The 21,310-nt window shown below is 47.4% G+C and overlaps 1 protein-coding gene across 5 annotated transcripts in view; it reads left to right on the top strand.

Annotated features, from left to right (window-relative positions):
• The first annotated feature begins 873 nt into the window (after positions 1-873).
• LOC130533014 (inactive dipeptidyl peptidase 10-like) overlaps positions 874-21,310 on the top strand; it is a 34,733-nt gene continuing 14,296 nt past the window's right edge. The window contains exons 1-4 of one of the 5 annotated variants that reach the window (XR_008952463.1): positions 874-1,163; positions 20,035-20,146; positions 20,519-20,614; positions 21,150-21,301. Coding sequence is in view for 4 of the 5 variants with exons in the window: in XM_057046124.1 (XP_056902104.1) it covers positions 1,107-1,163; positions 20,035-20,146; positions 20,519-20,614; positions 21,150-21,301 (417 nt within the window). In the remaining variant the exon portion in view is untranslated. The remainder of the gene's footprint in view (positions 1,164-20,034; positions 20,147-20,518; positions 20,615-21,149; positions 21,302-21,310) is intronic. The other 4 variants (XM_057046124.1, XM_057046134.1, XM_057046143.1 and 1 more) reach the window with 4 other exon arrangements.

Raw genomic sequence — 21,310 nt, 5'->3', positions numbered from 1 at the left:
GGATCCTGGCTGAAGCATCGTCTCTTCCCCAGGAGTGAGCAGATCACACACGGGAGACGTTAGGTGTGTTTTCCTGTTCTGTCTTTAAATTTAAACTGAAAGATCATGAAATGACGGCACCATTGACGCTGATGTCAGCCCACAGTTTCAGAGATTAAGAGTTAAGGAACGCACTGTTAGAACCGTCAGCAGTTACGTAAGCAGTGTTCACAAGATTAAGGAGATTACATCATCACAATCGGATACCGAGAATAAGGGCTCCAAACAAACAAATGGGAGAACTTTCTGAACAAACAAATGCAGCTGGCCTAACAAGGAGAGCTCGAAATGACACATCTAAAAGGCTTAATTTGCTTTGTTGCTGCAATAACTCAACCAGTCCAGAAGCCACATGCAGTAATGAAGTTAGCTGGTTTCTTCCTGCAGATGCGGAGCAGCACATCGGCATTTCTTTGCACAGTTGTTGTGATCGTTGCTGTTGTGTAGCTGTGCATTTACAGATGAGCTCTCACAGCTGATGGAGTGAGGAGGAGTATCAGGTGGATCCTATAATGAAGAGGTTCTTCATGATGCCTTCCTGGAAGAGCCACAGCTCTAACGGACTGAAACTGTGATTTCCTGGGGAATCATTTTGTCCTGCATCCCGCCAAAACACACACACACACACACACACACACACACACACACACACACACACACAACACACACACACACACACACACACACACACACACACACACGCACACACACACACACACTTTATGGACCAGAACAGTAAATCTCCCAGCACAGCGATAATTACAGCGTGAATCTTAATTCCATGAGTACAGCTCAAAACGCCACCGCTGTCGGTCTCTAAATGAACCACCTTGACATGAAAACTCAGGTTCAGTCCAGCCTGGCACACCTGCCGCGCGCGCCTACTTTACGCGCGACGCGTCATTGGGCAGCGAGCGCGCGCGTGCGAGCGACGATCCAGTGGTTCAGTTTAAAGCGGAGCGGAGATCCACTCGTCTCTGTCAGCGGCTCCCTGTGATCGCTGTCGGCGGCTGCTCATCGATCCGCAGGCTGATCGGGTTCCTCGGAACTGTCCCCGGTGCTGAACCATGAACCAGAGCGCGGGAGCGGTGCAGCACAGCCGGCGCTACTCGTCCGACTCCAAGGTAAGACCGTCCCGAGCCGCTCCGGTCCAACTTTCTGACGACTGACCCGGGAAGAGTGGAGCAAAAAGCACGTGGCGCGAGTGTGGACTTTAGAGCGAGTCGGGTTCTGGTTGCACGTTTGCTCAGCCGGCTCGGGTTCGTGCGCGCGGCCGCGGGGAGAAGCGTGCGTTGCTGTCAGGGCTGTTTCTGCCCTCTCCACTGATTCATGCACACCTGGGCAGCAAATATCAACCGTTTAATGTATTTATTCCACTTTATTGATCGGATGAGGAACCTCTCTTTCATCGGGAAGTCTGAACTCTTTGATGTGCACGTTCGTCAGACGAGCGCGGAAAGTGTGCACAGTGGGGGGGACGTTTGAAGCAGTTTCCGCCTCAGGATCTTTTGCCAGGTTCGTTTAAAAAGGCCCATTTCCTCACACATACGTTAAAAACAAGAGCGCAACATCGCACGCACGCACGCACACGCACATTTACAGAGAGAAATGACAGAGACAGAAAGCAAACATGGTGTATAGCCGAGCTGGAACAGGTGCAACACTAAAAATAACAGGTTGAGCAGGATTTCAGTTCCCTCACATAAAGAGTGGGAAGATCCAGGAGAGATCCAGGAGAGATCCAGGAGAGATCCCGGAGAGATGTTTGGGATCTGTTGGCTTTTCTTTAAATGGGGAGGGAAAATAGTAAAGCCTTAAAGTTCCAAAGGACAATAAATTGAGTCAGTGTAATGAAATATGTCGTATAAACGTTTTGTTCCCATAAGTGCAGTGATGAGTATCCATTTAGTTTGATTTGGTCTGTTTGGACCATCTGGACCATTTTGTCCAGTCAGCAGGTTAAACTGGCGTCTGTGGTGGAGCGCTGGAGCGCACGTCAACGTGGACGCTTGTAAACAGCTTCACTGGCCTCTCTGAGCTGAGAGCAACCTCCAGGTTCTGCTGCTCACGCTCACGGCTGCTCACGTAAAGACTCCGGAAGAGGATCGACATCATCGGAATGTGGTGTAGATACACGAGGAGCATGTGTCTGTCTGTCTGTCTGTCTATCTATCTATCTATCTATCTATCTATCTATTATCTATCTATCTATCTATCTATCTATCTATCTATCTATCTATCTATCTATCTATCATCCATTGATCCTTCATTCCATTCATTCATCCATCCATCCACCCATCATCCACCCACCCATCTATCATCCATCCATCCCTCCCTCCCTCCCTCCATCCAATCCCTCCCCCATCCATCCACCCATCATCCACCCACCCATCTATATCCATCCATCCATCCATCCCTCCTTCCCTCCCTCCCTCCTCCCTCCCTCCCTCCATCATGACTGTAGCACCAGTTTCAGCTGGTTTATCTAACCCTAACTCTATCTATTAGTCCATTTAACGACGTGCGTGTCTCCTCTCCTCTCGCTCCCTCGCACGTCTTCGTTGTTTCCGTTTGTTTGTGGCGGCTGCTGCAGGACGTCCAGCTGAGACAGAAACATTCCCAGTCACGGCGGCTCTCATGCAGCCTTTCCTGATTGCCGCTGTTAAAACCTGTGGACTCTTCAGCTGGATATGTTAAAAAGTCACCTGTGTATCAACGCCTGCTCCGGGCCTCCCACTCTGCTGCCTGTCCACATCAGCGCAGACAAAAAGGCGTATCGGGCTTTAGGAACAGCGGGCGTTGTGCTGACAGCGTGATTGTCTTGTGGGTTGGCGCCAGGCTGTTGATTGGCTCCACCCACGGTGAGGTTGAAAGGTGCGTACTCGGAGGATTCAGGTGTCTGGCGGCTGGTGCAACGTGCTTTTCTAAACCTTGTTCAGCGTCCTTGTTCTGGCTGGTCCATCAGAAAAACAAACAACAGAAGCAGCATCTTCCAGCAGCCAGTTTGGACCTCGGTCTCCAGGGAACAGGAGGTGGTCCCAGTGATACCAGTGCAGCTACTGGCTGAGGTGCTTTTTGTGTTCAAAGACGAGCTCTTGAAATTCACCTGCAATTTCACACCTGCAATTTCCCCAGAGGGAGTCACAGATAAGTCACAATCAAAAATAAGTGTTAAGAACAGCATTTGTGAAGAAATAGAGGCTCCTTCGATCCCTTCAGTCAACAATTGTACAATTTAATATGTGAGTGTAGTTGAGTACAACGACTCTGACCTTTGGCTTTGTGTGCCATCATCAGCAGAGAGGACAGGACCAGACAGGAGGAGGTGAAGCTGTGCTCTCTCGCTTTGCATTTAGCACCCCTCTGTCAGGAATTAGCATTAGCATTAGCATTAGTCTGTGCCCGCGCGACAGTGACAAAATGGAGGAAACCTGCCTGTACAATATGTTTTGGCTTCTGTAAAATGGAAAACATTGGACACTAAACTTAAAACGCTAACGTGCACACAGCACATTCGTCCAGCTTGGAATGGCATCTGATGTTTAAAGGAACAGTGCACTCAGCATCTCTCTGGCACCATTAAGGTCCCTTCTGGTGAGTAAACGACTTGCTTGGGCCAGTGAACAGACCAACACTGGAGATCATTTCCATCATCTGGGACTCCCAAGAGCTTCATTCAAAGGAAATCCCCTCAGTGCATTAGTGCTCACCTGAGAGGAGCCCGGGCACCACAGGGAGCTCCCACTGCGAGACAGATGGGAAAACAGTTGGGCTCCATCGCCGCGCTCCCGGCAGGAACGCTTTCAGTGGAATTTAACAGAACAAAGACCTTCTACCAAAACTCGCAGTCTGAGGACTCGGCTCAGGTCTTCAGTCTTCCACAAGCCTCTGACGTGCATCAAATCAGACCAGAACTTCTGTAATGGCCTCTGAAACCGAGTCCGATTTCAACGAAAATCACATTTATACCAAGAAAAACTTCAAATAAATGAACAAATGATGTAGGTTTGGGAAACATAAGAGGTTTGAGCTGTAATTGGAATTCTGCTCTACATTTCTGCTTCTTGGAATTGTGGTTTTAGCCAGATGTCTGAGATTAAAGACAGACTTCATGGAAATGGTTCTAACCCTCTTTACTGGACATCTGACCGCCCTGAACGTCCTCACGCACGAGTTGGATTGTCCAGCTCATGGAGAACTTTTGCAGTTGTATCCGGATTAGGCTTTAATATTGGGATTTTCCTTTTCCGTTCAACATCAGTTGAGATTTTATTTGAGTTCCAGCTCATGTTTTGAACCACATTTGTGATATCAGGAAGTCCCAAACAGGAAGCTGATCACCTGAGAAACATGGCACCATTGTGGATGAAGCATCTTAGGATATAAACACAAGAAATATTTACCACAATACAATATTTAATGGGGTTTTATCATTTCTTCAGACGTTGAAGCAGATTTTAATCCAGGGTCATTTCAGCCTGTTTGGATCTTTTGGTGCCGGTGTGTTGTATGAGACATCTGCCTGAGAACTGATTTGAAAGGAGATGATTTCCCAGCAGTCTTTCCAGCTCAGCTGTCGACACGGGAAGACGGTCGGAAAGAAAATGTGAATCTGACAGGACGGAATTGTTTAGTGCAGATGTGTAGTCTGGTTACATAATGATGGAGTGTAATCCAGAGATTTTCTGTCCCCACTGCGGGTTTGAGTTACGCCGGCTCAAAGTTAATTGGATGTAATGCCATGAAAATGCTGGGAACACCAGGACTGACAGCTGAACTGGACTCGTTTTTGGGCGGGTCCAGCAGGAGGAACTAGCATCCAGAGATCAATGTAGCATGTTAGCATGCATTTCAGAGGAATTTGTATCTTCTGAATTTGCTTATTTTTCCTCTGGCTTGATTTTTCTTCCCGGTCATCAGGTTATTTATGGATAAATAACTCATGTCTGTCAGCGTTTCCTGCTCTGACGGTCATGTGACCTTCAATCTGCTCCGAGAGGGCAGCTGCTCTTCCTACACACTCGGTCGAGCTCATCTTATCAGCCTTTATGTGTGTTTGGATCAACATTTGGAATCACACGTTTGTTCAGCCACTTCGGCTCTTTGATGGAATTAGCGCCACCAGCTGGTTGTTTTGTTAACCGTCCCTCATGTTAACTCACATTTGCCTTGTTTCTAGTTCAGGCTTTTATCAATTGATAATTAAAACTAATTTATTATTTTGGAATAATGACTCTGAGTTTTTGGAATAAACAGACGTGAGAATCCTCCGACTCTTACAAGAAAAGCGCTGCTTTTTTCTGCTCCTGTCTGAAAAGTCAACGTGTTCTCTGGGGCACTGCTGGTAATTGAAGCAACCATTTTCACTTAATTTTTCATATGTGCTGCATTGTTCACACAAACAACATCCTCCAGCAACCAAGCAACTCTCCAAACTGGGTCACACCAAACCGATTTAATTATTCTGAGCTGGCATTACTTTTTTGTGCAGCGCAGATTGAAAATTATTCAGGGATTTTCCTCTTTCCTTTGATTCCTAATTTAGCTTCAACTTGGGAAACTGTAACGGTATCATCAAGCAGGTTTCATAACTGATTTCATGTGAGCCAAATCCTGAACTGCAGATTTATTAGCATTTTATTTGTTATTTCTGGTCAACTGTGGAAAATTGTGCATGTAAATTACGTTTTGCATCTTATTTAGTTCAGCTTTTCTACTTGCAGCTGTAGTTTCAGACGTCACAGCACAATCAAAGTGTTCACCTTTTAGACAGATGAGAATTGGATTGTGTTTTCACCCACGCGCATGTCTTAGACGTCTAAAATGTGTCCTGTGATGGACAGCTGACTTCTCCAGGGTGAATTCTTGCCTCTCACCCAGTGACCGCTGGGACAAACTTCAGCACCTCCTGTGATGAAACTTAATGTCATTTATTAACATTTTATGGAAAAAAATACACTTTCTTGTGCAAAACTATTGTCCGTTTTTTCAAGAAAGCTATAAAACAGTACACGAGAGTGTTGTGATGCTTGAACGCACCAACGGGGGGCGCTGCTTTGCCATTACCAGCATGGAAATGTGCAAACTGCTCCGGGGTCTTCCGTGACTGAGCTGCCTCTTCAGATCATTGAGCAGCTGTTACTGAGAGGTGTGGGACCTGCAGGTGTGGGACCTGGAGGTGTGGTACCTGCAGGTGTGGGACCTGCAGGTGTGGTACCTGAAGGTGTGGTACCTGCAGGTGTGGGACCTACAGGGTGGGACCTACAGGTGTGGGACCTGCAGGTGTGGGACCTGATGGTGTGGGACCTGATGGTGTGGTACCTGAAGGTGTGGACGATGTGTGTGTGGTACCTGGAGGTGTGGGACCTGAAGGTGTGGGACCTGAAGGTGTGGGACCTGGAGGTGTGGTACCTGAAGGTGTGGGACCTGGAGGTGTGGTACCTGCAGGTGTGGTACCGCAGGTGTGGTACCAGGAGGTGTGGGACCTGGAGGTGTGGTACCTGCAGGTGTGGGACCTACAGGTGTGGGACCTACAGGTGTGGGACCTGATGGTGTGGGACCTGATGGTGTGGTACCTGAAGGTGTGGTACCTGAAGATGTGGTACCTGGAGGTGTGGGACCTGAAGGTGTGGGACCTGAAGGTGTGGACCTGCAGGTGTGTGGTACCTGCAAGGTGGGACCTGGAGGTGTGGTACCTGAAGGTGTGGGACCTGGAGGTTTGGTACCTGCAGGTGTGGTACCAGGAGGTGTGGGACCAGGAGGTGTGGTACCTGGAGGTGTGGGACCTGGAGGTGTGGGACCTGCAGGTGTGGGACTGCAGGCGTGGCACCAGGAGGTTGGTACCTGCAGGTGTGGTACTGGAGGTGTGGGACCTGGAGGTGTGGGACCTGCAGGTGTGGTACCTGCAGGTGTGGGACCTGCAGGTGTGGTACCTGCAGGCGTGGTACCAGGAGGTGTGGGACCTAGAGGTGTGGGACCTGGAGGTGTGGTACCAGGAGGTGTGGGACTAGAGGGTGGGACCTGGAGGTGTGGGACCTAGAGGTGTGGGACCTGGAGGTGTGGGACCTGGAGGTGTGGGACCAGGAGGTGTGGGACCTGTTTCCAGGCACCAGTTGTAATTCCAGATGTTTCCAGACATTCTACCTTGAAAGCAACCCCGTTCTTTCATGCTGGTAAATGTTGTTTGTGTGAAATCCTCTTTTTTCATACTGTATCTCCTTCAGACGGACATCTATAAAGAGCCGAGGTGTTCCGTGACGGCCTGTCCAGAAAGTTAGTGCGCTTGGGGAGCAATCGCTCAGCAACGTGGCGGATTTGACAGAAATGATCTCAGGAAGTTGGAACAGACTGATGGAGGAGCTGTGGCCCCTGTGGAGGATGAAATCTCACAGCAGATTAGCAGCACCGATCGGGCTGTTTGTCTCCGCAGATTAGATCTGCTCTGGTACGTCTGAGTGGAGCCCCGCGTTCCTTGAGAGGTGGCTTCCTAATACACGAACCATATATGACTCTGCAGCCTTTCTTCCACCAACATCTCACATCCGCAGGTTTTCCTTTTCCTTTTTTGCTTGTGTGTCACCATCGGCCGTCGTTGCTCTTTGACTGGGATTGAACTTCCAACTGGTCGGTTCACTGCTGCTTTTCGTTCCTGTCCCAGTTCAAACTGGACGCTCAGATGCAGGATTAGAACCATTCAGGTTCAATCTGGTCAGAGATACTGGGATTATGTGCAGTCACTGGTGTTGCTGGTCCAAACTGGTGGAAATCTGTTGTACTGGGGACCCTGCCCAGGTGTACTTTGTGGTTTTTGTGTATTTTGTAGCCAGTTTGCAACAATCAGCCCAATCAGCTCTTTTCTTCCTGCATGGTTACATCAACATTTTAGTGCTGACGTCTGCTTTCATGTACGAGCTTCTCTGTCTGTGGCTGAAATCAGAGGTGACACGATGCAGCCTGTTTTTTCCCAGGGTCGTTTCACTGTTATTTGGACGCTGTTGTGTTTTTCCTTAAGCGACTTTTCATCGGTGACACTCGGGAGGCTCTTTGGTCCGAAACATTAAAGCCAAACTTCTGCTTTGAGGAGAGAAAAGAGCAAACTGGAGTTTGACAGATGAGATAAATGAGGATGGATGAGAGGGGGTTTGGAATATCTAACGCCTGAGAAGCAACTTTCTCTGGCTTGTTTGTTCCTGCCTGAGCTTGGTCCTCTGGTCATAGATGCTCCATTTGGGTCATCCTGGACCTGTTTGGCACCTGGACCACGTGATCATCTCCAGCCGCTGGGGGGGGGGGGTTGAAAACTCGTGCATGATGACAGTTAATGATGACCAGTGAAACGCGCCCAATACTGCTTTTGATGTCTTTGATGTGTAAGGAATCAGAGGTGACGTCGTCGTGGCCTCCCCGCCACGCTGTCGCGCGCTCGCTCCGCTCCTGCCGCACACGCTTCCGCGCGGCTGCGCAGCGTCGCCGCCGCTGGATCCCGCCGTCTCTGCTCCTTTACAGCTGGCTGAGCACCAAATTGCAGCGACGCACCAGCCGAGGCAGCTTTGTGCCTGTTGCACTCCGTAATCCCGCGCACAAAAGTCTCTTTGATGGCTGTCAATTACGATTAGGGCTAATGAGATTCTGCCGCCGCTTTATCGCCCCCGCTCTTCCCAGGAGTGACTCGGAATGAGGCTCTCCCGGGAACCGGGGAAGCTCCCACCAACCTGTGGAGGTGTTTTCACGTGTGTGTGTGTGTGTGTGTGTGTGTGTGTGTGTGTGTGGTGTGTGTGTGTGTGTGTGTGTGTGTGTGTGTGTGTGTGTGTGTGTGTGTCCACGGCAACATGGAATTTTCGATGTCTAAAATGTGCCAAGCAAAGCTTGAAAAGACCCGATTTAATAGATATATTTACCTATATTTATTTTTTTCTCTTTTTAGCGCTGACAACCTCTCGGAGGTTTTTACAGCTGCACATTTAAGTGAAGTGAAAACTGCAGCAGGGCTGATCTGGTTTTAGATGTTGGTTTGTTGATGAAAGCAGGGTTAAATCCATCAAATGGCTCTCCCCAGAAAGCCCAGCAGCCGTGCACGTTTTTTCTGGTGCGTGATTACTCCTCCAGCTGGCTGGACGTCACACCAATATGGCTCCTTTAAGGAGGACAGTTTGATGTCCTGATGCTGAACATAAATGGAGTTAAAAGGGCATCTGGCCAGCAGATGGAAGCAGACGCGTCCAGTTCGTTCAGTGAATCGTTCTTAACCGGAGTGGATCATTGCATTTCCGGGCTGTTGATGTGGATAAAACAGATTCTAGTCATGAATGTGGAAATGCAGGGAATTCCATCTGAACTGAATCCAGGCCAAACTCACCTTTACTCACCTTCAGCAGTTTCCTGCTGGTATTCTGTTTGTGCTCAAGTGCTGAACACGTTCCTTATCTCTCTCTCTCTCTCTCTCCCTATGTCTCTCTCTCTCTCTCTCTCCCTCCTTACACCCACCTATTTCCATGAGCTATATTGATTATGCTAAGCCTCTGTTAGCAGCTCAAAGCTGCTCCACATATCATCCATGTTCTCCGTGTTCTCTCTACCGTTTTGTCCTTCATTGCTCCCCCATTTACTCCCCCATTATTCTGCTGCTGATGCTCTGCTGCTGCTGCTGTTGCTGATGATGGTGATGGTGATGATGTTGGTGGTGATGATGGTGATGGTGATGATGTTGGTGGTGATGATGTTGGTGGTGATGGTGATGATGTTGGTGGTGATGGTGATGATGTTGGTGGTGATGGTGATGATGGTCATGGTGATGGTGATGATGATGATGATGGTGTAAAATGAGCTCCGAGCAGCAGTTGAAGACTGAAGCTGCTGTTAAATGTGTTGCAGTGCTGCCTCATTATGATAATCCTCCTCAAGAGAAGCTCCACGAGCTGCCTGGCTTTGAAGAGCAGGAAGAAATTCACTGGGGGGCTGTGCTTCCTCCACTGAGTGTCTGTGCATGAGAAGAACATGAGAACATTGTGGTTCCCTCTTCCCTCCCTGTCTCCTGTTTTGAGGAAGCAGTTTCAGTGTTGGGGAGTCAGAAAATAACATGAAGTGGGTCAAGGCAAAGTGGGAGGGGCCTGCAGACGTGAAGACTGGAAGTGCATCATCACTTTACATGTTGGGGAGGTTGTTTGTGCTTCATAACCTGACCTCCAGCCTCAAAAATGAACCACTCATCTCCAAATGTTCATCCAGGGAGGAGGTTGTAGCCTTAATGGGAAGCTTCACGTTGCTTCTGCAGGTCTGCCTCCAGGTTTAACTCATCAAACTACACTTCTCTCAAACTTCATTTCCAGGAAATCACCCTAAACATTCTGACAATAAAGGAAATTTAAACATTTTTAAAGATATCCAAAACTAGACAAGCTGAGGTGTGTAGATGTAGTAAACCACCGTCGGTGAGGGCCAGCGTGTGTTAGAAGAACACCTGCAGAAACTGAGGCAGGAAGAAGGAAGTCAGATTATTTTCAACGCTTTTCAGAACCTTTCCGAAATACGAACCCTCCAGATTCCATAAACTCATCAAACAGAAAGTTTGAAACCACACTCAAGTTACTGATGATGCAGCAGCTGCTTCACTCCTGCAGCATCTCAGGTGAGATTTGAAGCGCCGCCTCAGGGTTGGTGTGTGTGGGCGGTTTCTGCTGGAGGACTTGAGTCTGGCGTTGGAGGGGTTTCCTGTTCGCCACCGCTTCACCTCTGCTGCACCTTAGTGGAGACTTTGAACTTTTATTCATTTGTTTTAGTTGCATGTGCTTTGGTATCCTGATGCTTCTGTTTCCATGGCACCAGACTAAAACCTGCCTCACGATTCATGTGGATATGTGGATTTTCCACTTTAGTGTTGGTTTATCTCACCCAGCTGATAAGTGACGCGACCTGCTTCTATTCTGTCTGACTTGCCTGTTAGATTCCTTTCGATGAGATCACAGGAAATTCTTCTGTTTTCCAGGGAGCCTCTTTTTATTTGTAGTTTTCCTCTGTGTTATAGTTCAAAACCTGCTGCCGTTACGTTCCTCTAGCGATTAAAGATAAGTTTTGGGGGTTTTATTTAGTTGATTGTGACATAACAGCTTTTTTTCTGTATGAGTTAATTATAAACCAAACACTAATTAAAATGTGCTGCTGTTCCTCCTGTTTCTCCCCTCCTCTCAACCTTTTACACCCTGTAGGGTGATTAATTACACGCATGATTATATCTCATCAAGACGATATTTTATTCACCGTCACATCAGCCATCCTGTGTAAACACCATATTTACATAGTCACTGCTGGAACAGGTGAGCCGACACTTGATGTTCATGCGCGATATTCTTGGTGCAGCTACAGAGACACAAATATTCACTGTGGTGTCGACGCGTGGGGTGTAATGAGTCAATATGTCCACCAGGTGGCAATGTATCACAGGAAAAACTAAAACCAGAAATAATTATTTATTAAGCATATTACATATCAGAGAAGTGCAGAAACGACATATAAAAGCTGAGAACACTAATTAAATGCTAAACGAGCTCAGAAGATTAAAGGGTAAACACTTAGAGCACCCCTCTTCTGTTGAAGGTCGTCTGCTTTAGATCAGTTATAATTGGCAAGGACGATAACCATTCAATATATAATACAATATTTACTCTGATCCACTGCACAGTAGTGCCAATTGGCATGTTTTGTGACTCAGAATATATTTAACAGACACATTTTACTGGATATATTAATCCCCAAAGGGCAACTGTCCAGCTCATAACAGCAGTAAAAGAGAGCACACGCGCAGCAGACAGAGGTGATGTCTGTGTTTGTTCTGCTGTATTTCCGAAGACTCTGGTCCACTTTATCCCTCTGATACGGTGCTACTGAGTCCAATATGCGCTTTAACGGCTGACATGTCAGACTGAGATTGGGTCTGTAACCAGGTTATCAGACCCACGGCTTATCTGTTGTCCTACTTTGTCATGTCCAGTGATGGAGCTGAGCCTCTTCTGACACTGATCTCCTCGCCTCCTGATTGCCGACTCCAATATAAAAAGGAAGTCAAGAGATATTAAAACATGCTGGGAAAGGTAGCACAAGAAGACGGGCTCTCCCCGACTCAATCAGCCTCCACGTGAAGCAGCACGGCGAGCCTGGAGAAGGATATCAGCAGCCTGTCAGTCGGAAGAATGAGTTTGGCACTCGGGCCCAGATTGCCCCTCACTCCTTCTTCTTCCTCTCTTTGTGGGGAGCTGAAATTCACTGGCAGAGACACCAAACGCTGCATTCAGCAGATAGCCTATCTATAAACACCCCCCCCCCCCTTCTCTCTCCCCCCACAGGGAGACGCTGGGAGTCCTCCAGCTCAATCATGCTGGATTCATGCATCATGCATATCATAGTACTGCAAATCAGATGGGAGAGAAGAGACAAGGCGGCGGCAGGACGGCTCAACTAGACTTTCCCAGGGCGCCAAATCTAAAACTGTGACACAACATCCAGGAATCGTTGTCACTTCCTTCTGTCTGTGTCTGAGATCGTTGATGGTGCAGACGACTGGATATGCAGCTAATTACTTTATGCTAATAGCCACAGTTCTGTCCAATACAGAAGTCCTGATTAAGAGTCATTATAGGGATGGTAAAATTCTTGTGAGCAACCATAAAATAAAGCTAAAAAAAGCAAGTCCCATATAAGGGACCAAAATTGGGCTTCCTATATCACATGACGGCCTTTTGACCCCTGGACACCCTGCTGGGCCTTTGGGGTGTCCCTTCTGTCCTCAGAACACACCGAGCAGGAAGTGCTGACTGGTTTTAGTTATTGGGCACGTTTGCTGTAGAAGCTCCCTCTGAGGATGTGCTGCACCTGTCCATCCTGTCATAGATGGATGTGTTTGTGCAAACATGGCTGAGAGTCTGCAGCTCATTCATGCTCCACTTATTTACCCATTTACTGCCGTCTACAGACACGGTTGCTCGTCCACGTCGGCGTGCCCTCAGATCGCAACACTCTCTTCTGAAAGGAAGAACCCAACACTTTGCTGTTCCAACTTCAGGAGAAAAATCTTGTTTTTCATCATTGTAAGTTAAATGGACATAAATGACTTTGGATTTCTAGCAGCTTGACAGGAAATAAAAGATCCATTTTACAAACACGTGTTTCCTGCTTCCCTGTCGCCTCCGATCGACTGATTAAAGGATGGATGTGAAGTTTGACCTCGGGAGCTTTCTGCAGCGCTGACCTCTGACCCCCTGCTGCTCTCATCCTATTGTTTTGCTTTGCTGGTCAGAATGATGAGGTCCCAGGGGCCTCTGCCGACTCCATCCGCCCACTCACGCAGTCCTCCGTCAGGGTTTCCCGTATCCTCCTCCTGCAGCTGTTAAAGTTGTTCACAACTTTCTTTTACCTGATTCTTTTACCTGAAGGGCGACGCAGACGGAGGGAAAATAGTCAAAGGCGTCGTTGTTGATGTTGTTTCACGCAAGCCAAAGAAAGAGAACAAATGGAAAATTTTATCTGCACTAAATCTGTTTTCACTAACTTATGTGGGCAGAATTGTAGATTTTTGCTAGTTTTGTACTGAAATGCCAGTAAAATATTTCAAATTTTCATTTTTCAACCACAATATGAAGATGAGGAGGAATTTGAGATGGATGAATGTAACAAGGAATGTTTCCGCCGTGTGCGTGCATCACACACACACACACACACACACACACACACACACACACACACACACACACACACACACACTCGTGTGCTGGACAGCCAATTATCTATGAAGGAGAAACACGTTGAATATGAATCCCTGAGGATCAAAACCTGCACTTTGATGTTAAATTCTGAATCGGTGTGTATGATGCAAGACAGGCTGTGTGCACGTGTGCACGTGTTCATGGGCCAGTCGTGGTAGGAGCGCATCTTCCCATCTCACGTCATGCTAAACATTTCTAACATTTTTTTTAGACCAGAACATTGACATAAGGACCATTACACAAAGAGAAATATTTGATTTAAAAACATAAGCACACACACACACACACACACACACACACACACACACACCACACACACACACACACACACACACACACACACACAGAGTACGACCCATAAAATTGTGAGGGAACATCAAAGTAAGCTTCGGTGCAGGAGCAGAATGTCAATGCTGAAGCCATCAGTCCAAAAAACCTCCTAACTTCAGTCTAATAAGAAGTGGAACTACAGACGCTCTAGGCATCAGTCAGAGTGTCGGTGAGAAATTTAAGGCTCACAGACTCGACGTGTTCTTCACATCTGAGGACCAGAGAGCTGGGGATGATCAACAGAACGATTAAACATGAGACAGGCTGCGTGTCAGATGAGCCGCACTCATGTTGAATGCTCAACATTCCCTCGAGGAAACACAAGTTCTTCAGTTTTAGATTATAGGATGAATAGAGGAGGAAATATTTCACTGTGTAACTGCATCATAAAAACTGAGCCGCGCTGACCTTTGAATCCAGGACTTTTCTCCTGCTTCGCACACTCGTCCTCCTCAAAAGCTTGTTTGTAACGGCGTCCTGACACCTCCTCCATCTCTCCTGATGAGACGCTGGAGGCCATTGTCACATTAATATGAGAAAATGTCATATGATCAACAGTTGCACCTTTTTAACGTGGCTGTTTTTATTCTCTTAATGGTTTTATTAGACTTTTGTCTAACGGCTAAATGGCTGCCGCAGTGTGAAAGTGTAATAAAGGCTCACAGTGTTTACACTAAATCTGTACGATTAAAAGCAGACTCCAGAGCCAAAGTTTGTGCCCTGGAGCTGAAAGGGAACAGACTTTTCTCCCAGTCGTTCACGGTTTTATGGCTTTGCTGCAGCGACTGCCACTGATCGTCAGGATGGTGTTTAAACTTCAGGTTACACAGATGAAAAATGGTCTAAAGACAGATTTGATCACTGCGGCACAAATGAATCTGCTGCAGAAGAGTCAACAGAGGCTGAGACGTCGGTTTGACAGTTTAAAAGCCAATTTCAGGAGGAAATGAACTTTCTCGTGGCTCCCCTTTAGACTGGGATTCTGGTCTGATCTGAGCTGGGCCACATTAGCATAATCTGTCCACAGCAGTGAGACTCTGGCGCGCTCTGACGCTCGGTAGAGCCGCCAGCCAGAGCGGGAGGAAAAGCAATCAGCAGAGCAGATTAAAACGTGAGACGGCAAACAAAGTGAGGGTGCGAGCAGCTTACCTAAACTATGGAAGCAGCCAGGAGATGAGCGACATGCTGGTTAACAGGAAGTCCACCCCCTCCTGACATCCTCATTATTCTGCCACCTAATAAGTTGGCGGTGGCCCTTCCTGCCCCTCAACACTGTCAAATTAAAGTTTTGTGGCTGTATAAACCACAAAAGTCTCCAAATGTTGCTATTTTCGATCCACTGGATCAGGCGTCTGACCCAGATGACCCCATGGGGGTGAGGTGGTTAACGGTGTGGCGAGGAGCCTGTCTGTTCACGCAGGTCTGGGTAATGATGGTAATCGCTCTTATTGGGTAACAAATTGAACTTAAACATCATTCTGGTGTCTACACGGGGAAAATTGGGCTGATGCAAATGTGTTTTGATGTAAATTCTAATTAAAACTGTGCGTGGGCATTTGTGTTGCTTCGCTGGATTAAATAGTTACATCAGAACTCCTCCAGAAGCCCTTGACAGTTCCCTGCAGAGCAGAAAGGATCTGGTCCAAGGAGAGGTCCAGATCAATTCGCCGAGCTTTACTCATCAAGACGGGAGCTTCTGAAAGTACGAGTGGTGTCGTCAGAGCGCCTGGCTGAGGAAATATTTCATTTGAAACCCATAGAATGAATCTGTCTAATGTTGCAGCAGGTGTGAATGAGCAGAGTGACGTTTGTTGACACCGTTGTCCCAACATAGCTCGCTGGAATCATCGGGAATCACTGCTGAATCTCTGATTTTTTTCACATAAAATCGGATTTTAACAGTCTTGTATGACATTGTTTTTGACCTCTGGGTCTATACAGTAGATATCGTAGCAGCAGTCATCGGAGAGTGTGATACTGACAGATGTGAGCAACAAGGACAGGAAACGGAGCCTCAAAAGACCTGGAAAAGTCAAACAATCTGGGAAAAAAACGTTTTTATGCGAGTTCGGGGTTCCTCCGTTACTGCTCTGAGCCACATCTGCAGCAAAATGAATGTAAGAATTTGATCCTCCTGCTTCAAATCCTGAACTGATGGCATGGGTTAGTCCCAGTCCCAGTACCAGTCCTAGTACCAGTCCTAGTCCCAGTACCAGTCCTAGTACCAGTCCCAGTCCCAGTCCTAGTACCAGTCTGAGTCCCAGTCCTCGTACCAGTCCCAGTCCTAGTACCAGTCCCAAACCCAGTCCTAGTACCAGTCCGAGTCCCAGTCCTACTACCAGTCCCAGTGCCAGTCTCAGTCCTTGTACCAGTCCCAGTCCCAGTCCTAGTACCAGTCCCAGTACCAGTCCTAGTACCAGTCCAGTCCCAGTCCTACTACCAGTCCTAGTGCCAGTCCTCGTACCAGTCCCAGTACCAGTACTAGTACCAGTCCAAGTACCAGTCCTAGTCCTAGTACCAGTCCTAGTCCCAGTGCCAGTCCTCGTACCAGTCCCAGTCCCAGTACCAGTCCTAGTACCAGTCTGAGTCCCAGTCCTAGTACCAGTCCCTGTCCCAGTCCCAGTGCCAGTCCTCGTACCAGTCCCAGTCCCAGTACCAGTTCTAGTACCAGTCTGAGTCCCAGTCCTCGTACCAGTCCCTGTCCCAGTCCCAGTGCCAGTCCTAGTACCAGTCCGAGTCCCAGTCCTACTACCAGTCCCAGTGCCAGTCCTCGTACCAGTCCCAGTACCAGTCCTAGTACCAGTCCCAGTGCCAGTCCTCGTACCAGTCCAGTCCCAGTCCTAGTGCCAGTCCTCGTACCAGTCCCAGTACCAGTACCAGTCCTAGTACCAGTCCCAGTCCCAGTCCTAGTACCAGTCCCAGTGCCAGTCCTCGTACCAGTCCCGTACCAGTCCTAGTGCCAGTCTCGTACCAGTCCCAGTACCAGTACCAGTCCCAGTGTCAGTCCCAGTACCAGTCCTAGTGCCAGTCCTCGTACCAGTCCCAGTCTCAGCCCCAGTCCTCGTACCAGTCCCAGTCTCAGCCCCAGTCCTAGTCCCAGTCCCAGTCCCCGTTCCAATACCAGTATAGTGTGTATTTCAGACTCATGATCTTGTTTAGTCCCACTAACCCAGTAAGAGTTTGTTCTGTGGGTCCTCCAGTGCAACATTAATGCGCTTTGATTCCTTTAATTTTAAGACGCCTCTGGAACATGTGGAAGCAGATTGTAGTTCCAAATTCTCACCAAAGGTCTGTCAGACGGAGAGCTGCAGAGAGTGATGGCCTGTGCTGGAATCACATTATCCCAACACGTGCACGCCGCCGCTGCTGGAGAAATTGTTTTTCTCCAGGCTGTTTTGCCACGCAATAAACTGATGAGCTCGAAGAGGGTTGCAATCGATTTTGGTGGATTGATCGCCCTCTGGCTACTGTCAGGATGTAAACAAGTTCCAGAATCTTTGGGGACAGAGGCTGGAATAAATGATTTGATATTTAAATCCAGTGGGTTGCCATGACTACAAAGCACTGAGTAAATCGCTGGTTGCAATGCAGATCTACGTTGCTGCAGCGGCGTGTTTCACTCAAACCACCGAACCCTTTATTTACTGCTCTTTGTCTCCTTTTAGGAGCCACTGAACACTATGAAGGCTAATTCCTTAACCCCTTTCCTTATGCTTCTTCTGCTCACACACATCTTTCCAGCCCAGTCACTTAACCAGTCGGCCAGACAGCCCAGTCACTCAATGAAGATTAATTATGGTCGTTCTGTCAGCCGGGTGGCCGGAGTAATGAGATGTGCCGCGTGATGAGGTGGGGGAGCTTCATTTTCCTCCCCATCACATTTCCTTCGCATTCCTGTGACACTCTTCCAAAGAGGTCCACACTCCCAGAATGCCTTTCAGCACAGCAGAAGGCAGAGACAGACAACAAATAAGGGCCGACAAAATATGGACAAGCTCATTATTCTGTTTGTGGAATTTGCTTCTGACAAGAATTTACTGGCTTCGCTGTTAAAGGCGGCTGGAAAAAGAGGCTCTGCTTCCTGTTTTGTTAGATTTATCCCTGGAAATGGAAGTTTGTCCATCCGAAGCCCGAAGATCGAGACTGGATGGTTGTTTTTCAGGCCCAAACGATGCTCTGGTTGGTGGAAAACATGATAAATGGAATTTCCTCCCTCGCCAACATTTTCATACCATGAATGTTTGTCCTGCATTGAGGATCCGCTGCACGTGCTCAGCAACGACGTTAGCATGCGTCAAAGGTCCTCAACCTAAAAAAATGGAGATCATTTGAGTTTTGACTGTTGGAAATCCAAAAAAAACAACTGGAAGATTCAGGAAGACATCAATACCAGATTTATTTACTGCCAAATTAATGAACTCAGCCGAAGTAAACGCAAAATAATATTTAATAGCGATTACTCATTCAGGAAATTTACACTGAAGCTTTAAAACACAAACGCGTTAATATGAATTAAGGCTGAAAATGAAAATCAAAGACAAGCTAATCAAAGTATTATCATACAACAGCTGTGTTCTCATCAAGTAAATAGTTCTAAATGGAAACCTGCAGCTAAATCCATCGATTTCTCTTAGAATGAGGATGCAGGGTGAGAAGAATAGCTTTTCTTTTAATTAGAAACTCTCTTTGAGAGCAGATGAGTTGTTTGAAAGCTTTACTACCTTTTGTCTGACCTCAATCTGGCTCTGCTCCTCTCTGCAAATGAGTCCAGAGAACCTGTGCACGAAACCGCCCGTTGTTATAAACCCAGCAGATTAATTCATTAAACGTGGCAGAAGACTTCCCTCCTTTAATCTCCTGAGGTTTCCATGGCGCCGCTCTGGTGGCAGGGTGTGAGTTCTGGAACGTTGGAGGAGCAGGTGGAAAGCAGATGTTTCACAGGCTCCATGAAGCTTCCTGCTAAACAACATGTCAGGAGAGTGTGTGTGTACACCTCCTGAGTGTTTATAGGCTGACATGTGCTCCAGACACTGCTGGAGTTTCCCAGTGTGATGTGTGCCGAGGTCCCCCCTGGTGTGCCGGGGCAGATGGGAGAAGTGTGATAGAGGCTGTTAATCTGAGATGGACGCTGATCCTGACAGACTTTGTTGAACCAAATCCCTTCCCAGATGGTTGCGGTTCGACGGGAGCCGCTGGGTTGTGTAATGATAGACTGATTGTGTCGTTCTTGCTCCATGGATGGTGTTGAGGGCCCATTATTGTTCTACAGTGTAGCTATGACAGCTATACTTTTCACTGATTCTTCTTCTCCAGAAGTGGCTCTGGGGCCCAGCAATGACTCCCTGCAATTATCACTGTTTTATATCCAACATTAGCCCCTTCAGATCTTCACGATGTTCCTGTGACGTCCTCCCATGGACCTCTGAGATCACTAATGGCCCCACTGTTGCATCTGTAGCGGCTGATGTATGGGCTTTGTCCCAGCATTTACACAGGAACCTCATCAGCCTCTGATGCAGCCAAAGGACGTGTCCCTCCTCATAGTCCCTCCTCCTATTCAATGTCCCGAATAAGCATTCAAGCGTTCCTTCCTCTGTTCATCTGTGGTGGAAATGTCAAGTTGTCCCAGCTCCACACTAATACTGTAGGTGATAAATGACCTCTCACATGCAGCCTGTGAGATGTTTGTCTGCTCTCCACATGAGCCAGTCAGGGTGGTGCAGACAGACGATGTGGTGGAGCAGCAGCTGCTGAGCGCCTGTGATGAATCTGCTGTCGTTGACCTTTTCTTTACCTTCTCAACGCGGTCGTGAACATTGTGGTGTCATTACATTCTGCCTCCATCCTGTGAGTCTCAGCCAGAGTTTAATGCAGCTACGCCTTTGCTGTTGTTCTTCTTTCTGTTGTTGTGCAGGACATTGGACCTATTGGGCCAGACAGGAACTGGAAGGGCATTGGCATCTCCCTGCTGGTCATTCTGGTGGTGCTCTCCCTCATCGGACTCTCTATTGTGCTGCTGTCAAAAGGCAAGTTTTTCGACAGCTGCATATCGGACTAGAAAACATTGATTCTTTTTCTTCTGTTTTGCATCAGTTGATTCCAGAAAGAATGATTGAGGTAAAAGATTTTGTCCTGAGCTACAATGTGGTCCAGATGTGAACCAACTGGTCCCACATTAGTCTCCTGCTACATCCATCAGCTGCCTGGTGGGGCCCAATCACAGACCCCACCTCTTCCGCTCCGGTTAATCACGTTGTCTGTGATTGTGGTGATTTTCCCACTGCTCGGTTTAGCGCAGCTCCGCCTCCAAAAACAGTGACTTTTGAAACTGTGCAGCAAAGCGAAAAGAGCGTCTCCATCCTCTGGACATCCTTCTTGTTGTTTTGTGTTTCCTTTAGATAACGCTGGGAAACCTTCTGGTTCTCCATTGACTCTCGATGACCTCTTCGACAGAAACTTCCAAGTACACGATCCAGGCGCCAAGTGGATAAATGGTAAAGAAAAATGTACCGTAAAGGAAAGAGATTTCCCTCATGCTGCAGTCCCAGAAAACAACAACACCAAAAAACAACCGTTCATGTTGTCAATGTCCTAAATATTTAGATTAAGGATTGTACCTCGGTTAGGGCAGTAGTCATAGAGGTCTGCGGTCCAGACTCAGATGTTGTATAACTCCTTTATCAAACAATAAAGGATCAGATATTTTTATTACTATTACAGTTAGAAATGTGTCGAAACAATTCGGCTCCAAAACCATAGAAAACCACAAAAGAGAGCCAAATTTCCATAACGTACTGAACATTCCCGTTTAGCAGCGAAGCAGCACATTCCAGACTTGAACACACCTTCATCCGTCATCAACATGAAGAAAAACCTGAAAATGATTCAGATGTGTCAAATATGTGCTTGTGATCATTGTTCATATATCAATTAATGTTTACTCCTTAATATTCCTCTGGTTGTCAAAGGCAGCTGGTTTTGTTCCTTCCTCCTTAATAACATTGGACTTTTACCATTTTTCCGGTGCAGCTGTGTCAGTCTGGCTGCACTTTTATGTCCTGGTGATCATTTTCTTCGCTTCTGCCTCAGATGAAGAGCTCATTTTTCGCAGCTTCGATGGAGACATTTTGAAAGTCAACACACGCAACCAGACTGAGCTCCTGATGAAGAACACAACGTTTGTACGTTTT

The sequence above is a fragment of the Takifugu flavidus genome, chromosome 1, assembly GCF_003711565.1.
Source record: "Takifugu flavidus isolate HTHZ2018 chromosome 1, ASM371156v2, whole genome shotgun sequence".
NCBI lineage: Eukaryota > Metazoa > Chordata > Actinopteri > Tetraodontiformes > Tetraodontidae > Takifugu > Takifugu flavidus.
Note: the sequence above shows the minus strand (reverse complement) of the source record. Positions and strands in the feature narration are given on the sequence as shown.